Genomic DNA, 9,850 nt, shown 5'->3' with positions numbered 1-9,850 from the left:
AGAAAGCATAGTGCAAACTTGCATGGCCTTCCTCTGTTCAAGAGCGCAGAAGAGGAACACAGGAAAAGCTGAGCAATTTTGGCAGCATAACCACCACAGGTCTAGCAAGTGGTATTCCTCAGTGCAAACCTGCGTACTTGTTTTTTGATCTCTCCTTCCACGACCCATCAACACATCCGGCTTTATGTGGCTAAGTAGAGGGTTTACTTCTACCCACTTCTTCAAAGCCTGGAAAGCAAATCAGGGAGTTAGACCTCTGTCCTGATGAAATGCTAGTTTGGGATAGATAGGTAGATCCTGCCCGTGATTGCCTAGACAATTAGTATTTCTAAGAACCAAAAGCAGAAAGGAAGGTGGAAGTGTGCCTTGGGAGGGAACATCTATTAACAGGTAAGAAAGCACAGGTCACAGCCATGATGCCAGATCCAACCAGGCCACAATGATTTCCACTTTTCCCACCCCTGCAACTTAAAGGCTGGCTAAGGGCAAGCAGCCTTTCCCTGCTAAAAAGTATGCCTTTTTCTCTTGTAAATCAAATGCTGCACCTCTGGCATCTAAAGGGAATGAGCTGCTATTTACAAACTGCACTTCATCACTGCACAGTGAAAGCAGCACCCTCAAACTGCTCTTACCTAAGAACAAAGTTCAGCCAAGCTATGGTAGGCTTCTACACCTATAATGGAAAATCGCCAGCAAATGCTTGTTGTTGTCAGTTTGGACTTTAGTCTGCCTTTAATTTTTTTTTTTCTGGTTTGCAATTCTTCCAGCATTTCTACACCCAAGGATAAAATGTGGCTTGGGACTCTCAGCTGATAAATCTGTTTACAGTAGCCAGAGACTGTGTTACCTCACAGTAAATGTTTAAGAGCTACTGAGGCTAATGATTAGCAGCACACTTACGTCAGGCATGGGCTTTTTCTGGGAACAAGGTATGGGAAGGGAGAGAAAAGATCATCCAGCCTAGATCCTTGATCCTAGGCAAGTATGAAATAGACTCGTGCATCAGAAGGGTCCAGAGAGCATATGCTGCACAAAGAGTTTCCTTTTTCTTGATCAAGAACACATGCTAGGGAACAGAGCTCCTTTGGGCCCACAGCAAACCTCTGGGAAAACTCTGAATAGCTCCGTGCAGTCAGTAATGGAGCAGAGCTGCTAGTTTGTAACACTACCACATTACCAAAAACCTTGGAACACATCTTGTTAAAACTGACTTCAGACCTAAAGTAAAAATCTGATGGCTTAATGATCAGCTATGACATGTAGCAAGAAGAAGCTATGAAGGACGCCACCCCTATAAGGTAGTTTTAAGAAAAAGACAAAAAAACCCTCATCCTGTCTCATCTGTCTCAGTGCTTAGGAAGACACAGAAAGATAAGTATTTTCTTAGGAAGGTCAAATACATGCATATTTTTCTATTTCCAGATCAAAATGTGAAGGGTAATAGATAAGGCATTGTATTTTCTCACTTTCCACGTTAGGAGCTTTAAAAAGAAATGTCTTACAGCTACTAAGGCTCTTGTCTTAGCAAAGAGAAGAGTGCGAGTCTCAGGGTTATAGCGGTATGCTTCATCCAGGATGCAAGCAAGCTCTTCCAGCTTGGGATTCTCATTTGATTCGTCTTTTGAAAGGGCAGTCAGTTCTGGTTCTTTCTCTGGAAGAAAACAGCAGTGTCTTGAATAATTTACCTTCTTTAATGCAGTTCTCACCCAAACCGACTTTCAAATGCCACCCACATTCTCTTTAGCGTCTATTTTTATTTTCTATACCATTCTTTCAAATGGAAGCAAAGAAAGCTATCAGTTAAATGCAACAAAATCTCCAGGGGGAAAAAAAAAACAAAACAAAACCTGAATCTCTCCCACTTTGTAGCAAACTGAAAGGAGAACCTCTGTGACATACTGTGTATCACAAGACAAAACAAAACAAGCTCAGTTCTTGCAAAAAACGGTGCTCTTGCTTCTTAGGAGACAACTGACACTAGAGGGCAGACACCCAGTGATGTAAAATTGGAGCACACCAGACCACAGGCTGGCTTACAGCACACTGCTACTAAATCAGAAGTTTGGAAGGGATGCCTGCTTCTTCCCAGAAGTTTGGGATTTGTCCAGGAGGACTGGGCAGGAGGAGGCTGGGCAGTGCACTATGTTGCCGTACCTAAAGCTGCCAGCAGCCATGATTGTAGGCCATCCCCCTACTGAAGGACACCACTGCTTTATCTCCAAGACAGGCATGTAAGAACCTACTACAGCATCTAGGTATAATATTACTCCTTCCTTAGTTCCTGCACTAGAAGCTTGAAGTTCCCCCCTGCCTACCCCAGCACTACATTTGCACCCACAGAGACACTAGATCTTCTGAAAAGCGTGTTTCTGGAAAAACAACTGCACTCACTCTGAAGACTTCGATCATCCTACCATAAACCCTCTTTTCCCCTGCAACTGTGTGAAATACCTTGAAATTTGGCTGTCAGTTTCTTCTCTAACTCTGTATACGGTCCATTTTTGACATTTGTGAAAAATTCAGTGAGGTAGGCTAAAGCATCTTCAAGGCGGGCATCTTCGCTGATGATGAGAGCATCATTGAATTTCTGCTCAGAAAGAGACATACACGTTTAAACCTCATTTTCCATGGGGCAGAGGATGAGCACAGATTTTATTTACCTAGATTAAGTATTACAAACTTGTGTTGTTATTCCATTTGTGTGACAACACAATCACTACAAAGTCTCCTTTGCACTACACTGTTCTTAGTGAGTACCTTAAGACACAACTCCTACACACTATGCTTTAACCTGTGTCAAATAAAATTATTATGTTCAAAACTTGCTTCCTAGGTGAATACACCTGTGTCAAAAGGAACCGGACAGCTCCACCTCTGTATGGAAGGAGAGAGGATATAGACTTACCCGCAGGTGTTCGGTGCAAATGAAAAGGTCCCTACAAATGCTGCTCTCCTTCTCCTTATCTGTCAGTTGCAACAGTCTGCATTTCTTCTGAGTTGCAACTATCCAGTGTTCATATCTCTGTGTTCCAAAATCATTCTTGTTGATTTGGGAGATAGTATCTAGTAAAGAAGGAGGAAAACAAACATGTTTTCATCTTAACTTACAAATAACCAGAACAGTTAGCTAGAAAATAACACATTTTCCATGAATGTTAGGTCTAAAAAGCCTATGCAGAAGAACACCGTATGATATAATCACAGAATCACTGAGGCTAGAAGGAACCCGTGGAGGTCTTTAGTCCAACGCTCTGCTCAAAGCAGGGTCACCTAGAGCTGGTCACTCAGGATCATGTCCAAATGGATTTGGAGTACTTCTAAGGATGGAGACTCCACAACTCCTCTGGTCAATCTGTTCCAGTGTTTGACCACTCTTACAGCAAAGAATTTCTTCCTATTAAGTATTTCTGTTTGAGCCCACTACCTCTTGTCCCATCACTGGGAACCATCTGAGAGGAGTCTGGGTATGTCTTCTTCACTCCCTGTGTTTCAATATATATCCAGACGTTAGGCTATGTCAGTACAATTGAACTCAGGATCTGTGTACATACAAACATCTGCAGAGTCTTTATCAATAAAACTGGAGCTCGGTACCCTACCAGAAGCCTCCAGTATTCAAGACGCTGCATGTGTGTTGCTCCTTGAATTACCAGCTACTCGATAATTAAGTAACCATTTGCTAAACGGTCCGTGGTCCTTAGAGGCATGTTATCCAATGGCCTGTTCTTGAGGCAGAACTGGTCGGTACCTCTTTGTCACATACATACTCTGTCTCAGTACTTCACAAACTTCAGTAATCAGAGGGTCCACACAAGGGAAGCCATTGGCATTCATGCAAGAGGAACAGTGATGCAGAAACAGGCTTCAGAAGTGTTTGCTTAATTTAGTGTGCAGTTTGAAAATCCCACTGTATTTGTTCTTTGTTGGCATTTCTTGGGTTTCGGTTTGGGTTTTATTTGGTTGGCTGGAGTTTTTTTTTGTTTGGTCGTTTTTTTTTAATTCTCTCTCCCTGCCCCAGAATATAATTCACTCTCCACTGTCTGGAAAGTGTGTGTGTGTGTGTAATCTAGAAAGTATAGCAAAGAGGTGAACAAACTTAAGGCACTCTAGTCAATTTGGAAACGCCAATATAAGCAGAGAAAAAAATTCCTGTAATTCGGAGCTGGATAGACCAAGGCTGATCCTTGATAACCATCCCTGGGTCTCTGCTCTGTGCCCTGCAGCTCTCAAATGTATCGATAACAGCCACTTACTGGACACTACTTAGGAACTCTGCAAAAGCAGAAAAGATCAATTGATTTCTGCAGAATTAGGTCTCATGATGGTGAGACCTGTTCCCTTCTCATGGCCATGCACCTCCCTCTTGGCACACCCGCAGCTCCTGAGGCTGGAATCCTACAGACAAGTGTTGCCTTTCTTAGGCAGCCATATCCTTTCTCTGGTGGTGTTCATGTTCAACAGATCCTTCTCTGTAAAATTACCTTAAATGCTTTTCAGTAGGAAATAACAAAGACCTGGTAACCAGTGGAAACAGAGGTACCCACAGGTATAGAGGACAACATGCTGTCCAGAAAAGGTCGTCAGGGCACCCCTAGAAATAACTCCAAGTGCAACTCAGAGAGACCAGAGAAAATATGAGAAGTGTCAGAGCAGCAAGAGTGAAAGGAAGCTTTTGCTGAAAGGAAGAAATCACAACATTCAGAGTAACACTGTTAACAGAGGTCCTTTTTGTTTTCCTAAACAGGGACATATTTAGGTATGAAGCATTTGGAGAAATGCTTAAATACAAACACAGAGGTCTCTCATCAATGAAATCCAGCTCATTGCATTTTGAAAGGAAGCCTTTTGGTAGTCTTGTTTCAGATTCTTTAAACATTCAAAGTGATCTGACAGTGTCAAAAGCACACCATCCTTAGCTGCACGAAACACAGGTAGAAATCCAAGAAAAAATATTTATGATTATCAAACTAATCACATATAACAGGAAAATAGTTGACTCTTCTATCTTTAACCTCTTATTTAGGAAATATTGGTTAAAGGCAAGTAAAAACGGAGGAGAACGGAAGGGGAAAAAGAGTGACTGTTCCAGCAGCCATGAGGATTCACAGTGATGTAATCAAAGACTGAATCCCAGGTACAGGCATATTACAGTATCTTACCCACTGTGTAAATCTTCCTCATCAACACTTCTGTCTCAGACATCAGACCTGAGATAATGTCTGCAAAGTGATTCTGAACTCGCATTTTAACCCATCTGACATCTAGAGACAAGAAACGGAAGTCAGTGCCTTGAATAAGTAAAAACATTTCCCTGAGCAGCGCACAACAAATTCTTGTCTAGAAGAATGATACATGCGGTGGTCTATGCAATTATTATAGTGTTTACTGTTAATGAGCATTACAGTTGCAGAGAAAGAAAGACACAGCCCCCAATCTTGACTGGCAGAGCTGAACGAAAACTAGAGATTGTGGATCTCAGCAAAGAGAAAATTTGCCCAAATGTGCACTGCCTTACTGTGGGACAACAGTGAAGCACACGCTTAAACTCCTTTCAAGCTAGCAGGAAGCAAAGCTCCAGCTTAGTTTTAAGCTTTTAGCTTCACCTGACCAAAGGGGAATTGTATTGTTGCCTTAGTTATGGTGCTTTGCATCTCATGGGAAAATAAAAACAAAGAGTGCTTAAGTGTATCTGGCTTGTTGCTGAATCTCTCCAGTTCCTCTTTGTTCTCTCTGACAGTGGATATGGCCTGTATGTCGAGGTAGGAACAGAGGGTACAGATGTGCTCAATTGTTTCCTTGACGTTCTTGGCATTACCAACTCCAACAGAAGCAGTTAAACCTATAATCTGAGCACACACATGAATAGCAGTGGTTGTTCCTTTGTCACAAATGAAAAAAAAATGATCAGGAGTCATTGCTAGGATCTCCAAGTTGTCGCTGTCCTCAAAAACAAGGAAACACAACAGGCATGAGTGCAATGACTAAATCATGAGAGCCAAACCTTGTCCTCACTCATGCCTTCTCCAAGGCATTCAAGCTTAGAGTATTCATACTGGAAATACATTATCCACCCACTAAAATCCATAACCAGCTGTATTTGCCAGTGCTCATCATACACAGAAAGAGCAAATCCACCCCCAGAACGGTCCTCCGCGTTCATTCAGAGGAGATGTCTTCTCAGCTGGACCAAAACCTCCTGCCAGCGGAGGCAGCAGACCCATTTTATAGTTGCAGAAGACAGCAACAGAGAGGTGACAAGAACATCACTAAATTCTGGGGCACATGCTTTCTTCCCAGCCCAGCAATCCTGTGTGCTCTCAAGTACTCTGGTCTCTGTCATGCTTGATCAGTCCTTCTTGGCAGCTGGAGAGAAGATGTAACATGGGAAAACAGCCTGGAGGTGTCCAAGGAGAGGGGAAAAAGTGTTCCAGATGCTACCGTTTCAATTTGCAGCCATTGTTAAATGGGAGTTTGAACTGGATTAATGCAAAAGGCAGGAGTTCAGGCTTTGGCGACTGCACTGCAAAATACTTTTCTCTAATGTTTCCACCAGTGACAGGCTGGGTCTTACCTGAGGCAGCTGGTTTGCAGAGGAGTCAAATTTTTGTTCCAGGTATCTGGTCATTAACACATTGTAAGGGTGGTTGCCCGTAGTGTTGTGGCACTCATCAAATATCATCAGAGTGAAGATGGAGAGGGAGCTAAGGATCCCTTCCTCGATGCTATTCACAAGAATCTGAGGTGTCAGCACAATGATGTCACTGTCCTGTATAACCTTTTCTACAGAGACATTTGCAGCTGTTTCACCACTAATTCCTTGAACAGAATATCTACGAAGAAGAGGCAAAAAATAGGGTATGAAAAAGGATGTCTTGCCATGCAAAAGAAAGTTAGAAAGATGGACTTTTGAGCAAGCCTGAAGGGTAGTGATTAAGTTCAAAATGGCTGGAACCTTCACCCACAGCAGCTGAAAAAAAACAAACTGCTGAGGGTAAACAACTGGATTTTCATTGCCAATTAACTAAAATATATTAGATTTGAAGGGTGGTGATTTTGTACATTTAAGCTGCATCTGTCAGTTCACAGTATTTGGAGATCGTGCCCTTCATCCCTTTTCTGTATATGTCTGGCAACACGGAACTGCTTTCTGTCCAGCAACCTCATTTTTCCATAATTATAAGGATTCATATGTGGATATTCAGTAATCAGTTGCTATCAGAAACTGTATGTTGTTGATACTCCCCTAAGCAATTTTCAGTTCCATCTGAGAAGTGGACTGTCATTGTCTGACTGGACGTTGAAAAACCAAGGAAGTTTGGGTCCTTCCATTTGGAAAAAAAAAAGAGACTCTGCCATTTGAGAATGGCAAGAGGAATCCCACTTGCTGCTGCCTGGAACTGCCTCGTCTTTTGGAAGCAGGGCTGAAAGGAGTCTCAAGAGAGAACACCCTTCACCCTTTTTGAGAGGCAAGCACAGGTATACTTTGGCCATCTCCATCAATGCTGCACAACCAGTGTTTAAATTCTCCAAAAGCAGACTCCAGACTCTCCAGACAGTCTACCCTGGTAACTTGCCATTTTTATCACTAGGCATCACCCTTATGTTAATGCCAAACACTCTTGTCACCAGTAAACCCATTACATTTTCCCCTAGCCACAGCTGACCTAGAGGGCAGCTTACTTTCTGTGGAGGAAGCCACCAGGTTGAATTACACTTACCCCCTTCTTTCAAAGTGCTGCTTGAATACAGTTTTCTGTTGTTCATACACTGGCACTTTAGTTGCAAGAAAGACAACTTTCCCCTTCCGTCCTGCAGGCATGTTTTGCAAGTGGTGTTCACAAATCAGAAGTGCCACAAAAGTTTTTCCAGATCCTTTAAACAAAGAACATGAAAGTCAGAGCATTAGATCTTTGTGAGCAGAAGCCTGTGTCATCTGGATGTCCTGTAACAACGGGGAGCTGACAAGGGGTATGTAACACTTTGGACTCTCTGGGGACAGATTTGAACACGTTTGCTGCTTATTCGGGTGGGTAATCATCCTTTTCTCCCTTGCTGTCTCAGTCTGCAAAGATCATATGGCAGTCACCGAGAAGGAAAATCCATTTTCCATTTTGTTTGCGTTCTTTGAAATCATTGAGTCTATTTCTGCTCTGAGAGTGTGCAAATCCCACATCAAATCAGACAATGATACAGGCACCGGGCACTCTCAGTTCCATCCTTGCCCATGCAGCCTTGCTCCTCTCACATTTCTTTTCCTGCAGCGCTCAGGCTGGCTGTTCAAGGCCACCCGGAGCTCCTGGGTGTCCCTGCCTCTGCTACCCCAACTGCTGGCAACATGGAAAACACAGCTGGAGAGGAAGACCATTCGTCTCTTTCGCTGCTGAACTGCAATCATCCTAACTCTGTCCTGAGCTACAACAGAAGTTCCCTGTGCCGTTTTGATGTTGCGGGCGTTGCAGTACAGAAGACAAGGGAGTCTCTGGGCAACTCATCCTACTTTTCCTTCAACTTGCAGGCCCAACTTTGCACTCAAAAATCTCCTCTGGGAAGTGAGAAAGCAGAGGTCAGAACATGGAAATCTGAAAACAAGCACTGAAATGCCAGGAGACTCATCTGTCTTGCTCAGTCTCTGTGCTGCCCTTGGTCATTAATTTCAGGTTAGAGCTGGATTACTCCTGCAGGGAAGACTGCTTTTAAATAAACAGCTAGAAAAGTTTGACTCAACCATTACCCTTCCCCATTCTTCACAGCCCTCTCCACCAATTTTTCTAAGAAACATGTGTTTTCTTACCTGTGGGGGCACATATCACTGTGTTTTTCCCACTGATAGCAGGCTGCGCAAGTTCAATCTGGTAGCTCCGAGCCTTCTTTGGTTCATAAACAGGTGAAGGCTGCTCGATCCCTCCTAGGAGAGAACCATGTTTTTGTGAGGAGTGCTGCAACGGAAATGCATGAAATATATTGCACCCCATACAGTTGCTATCTAAAAGGATCAAGGTAGAGTTCCCACAGTCCCCACACAAAGTATTCTCTGAGATAAATCTTTTAACAAGATGTACACACCAGACAAGAGTTTTGTGTAGCTTTGATGGCACACTTTTGTTACCACTCAAGTGTGCTTCCAAAGATTTCAAGGTCTTGGCTGACAGCTCTCACCTCAACTGGTCATTTTCAACTCAGAAAGAAACACAAGGGCTTATTTTCCCCCAAATATATGCACCGTCTTCTGCTCTACAGACTTCTGAAGTTAACGTTATCTTAAATTGTGGTCTTGTCAGGGGGTTTGCTCTTATGGAACAGGAACTAGAAACCACTGGTGGAACAAAATTTGCCATATGAGACAGGACAGCCACTCTACAGACCCTTTGCAGCCACATTCAGCTCTCTAAACGGGCTAATATCAATTCACGTGAACTAGTTATATCAGAGATGAGATGCATCAACAACACTCTGGTGTTTGGAGACCTTTCTGATTATATGCTGGCAGAGCAAATCTGCACTAGAAACGTTGGGGGGAAGCCCTAACATTTGCAATGCTCAGTATGAGAGCCATTAAAACAAGACAGTGAAATCAAGTCAGAGATTCATCTAGTTCCTCAGTACCTTCCTTTGTGGCATATCGCATCTGCGTCCTTTGGGAGTCTAAGGAAATGGAGAATTCTCGCCACAAACTGTTTTAAGTTGCAAAGTCTTACCTACAGCTGAACAGAGATTTTCACTGAGATTGTTATCACATTCTGCTTCTTCAGAAAATGTCATGGTGGTTTCAAAGCTGTTCTCAGAGGCATCTGTGATATCATCATCAACATCTTTGCCATTATCTGTACAAGCACATTAAAAAAAAAAAAAA

General features: G+C 42.9%; 1 protein-coding gene across 1 annotated transcript; it reads right to left on the bottom strand.

Moving 5' to 3' along the window:
- Positions 1–18: 18 nt before the first annotated feature.
- Positions 19–9,817, bottom strand: LOC106900777 (probable ATP-dependent RNA helicase DDX58; the record flags this gene model as incomplete). The annotated part of the gene is made up of 10 exons (XM_014962911.1): positions 9,696–9,817; positions 8,792–8,905; positions 7,719–7,872; positions 6,572–6,830; positions 5,684–5,846; positions 5,160–5,261; positions 2,906–3,063; positions 2,452–2,587; positions 1,503–1,651; positions 19–228 (listed from the first exon to the last, which is right to left on the bottom strand). Coding segments are annotated over exons 1-10 (1,509 nt in total), but the record flags the coding sequence as incomplete, so codon positions are not given.
- Positions 9,818–9,850: the final 33 nt, after the last annotated feature.

Source organism: Calidris pugnax, unplaced genomic scaffold (assembly GCF_001431845.1).
Source record: "Calidris pugnax isolate Ruff unplaced genomic scaffold, ASM143184v1 C15190260, whole genome shotgun sequence".
Classification (NCBI taxonomy): Eukaryota; Metazoa; Chordata; class Aves; order Charadriiformes; family Scolopacidae; genus Calidris; species Calidris pugnax.
This window is presented reverse-complemented; position numbering and strand designations above follow the sequence as displayed.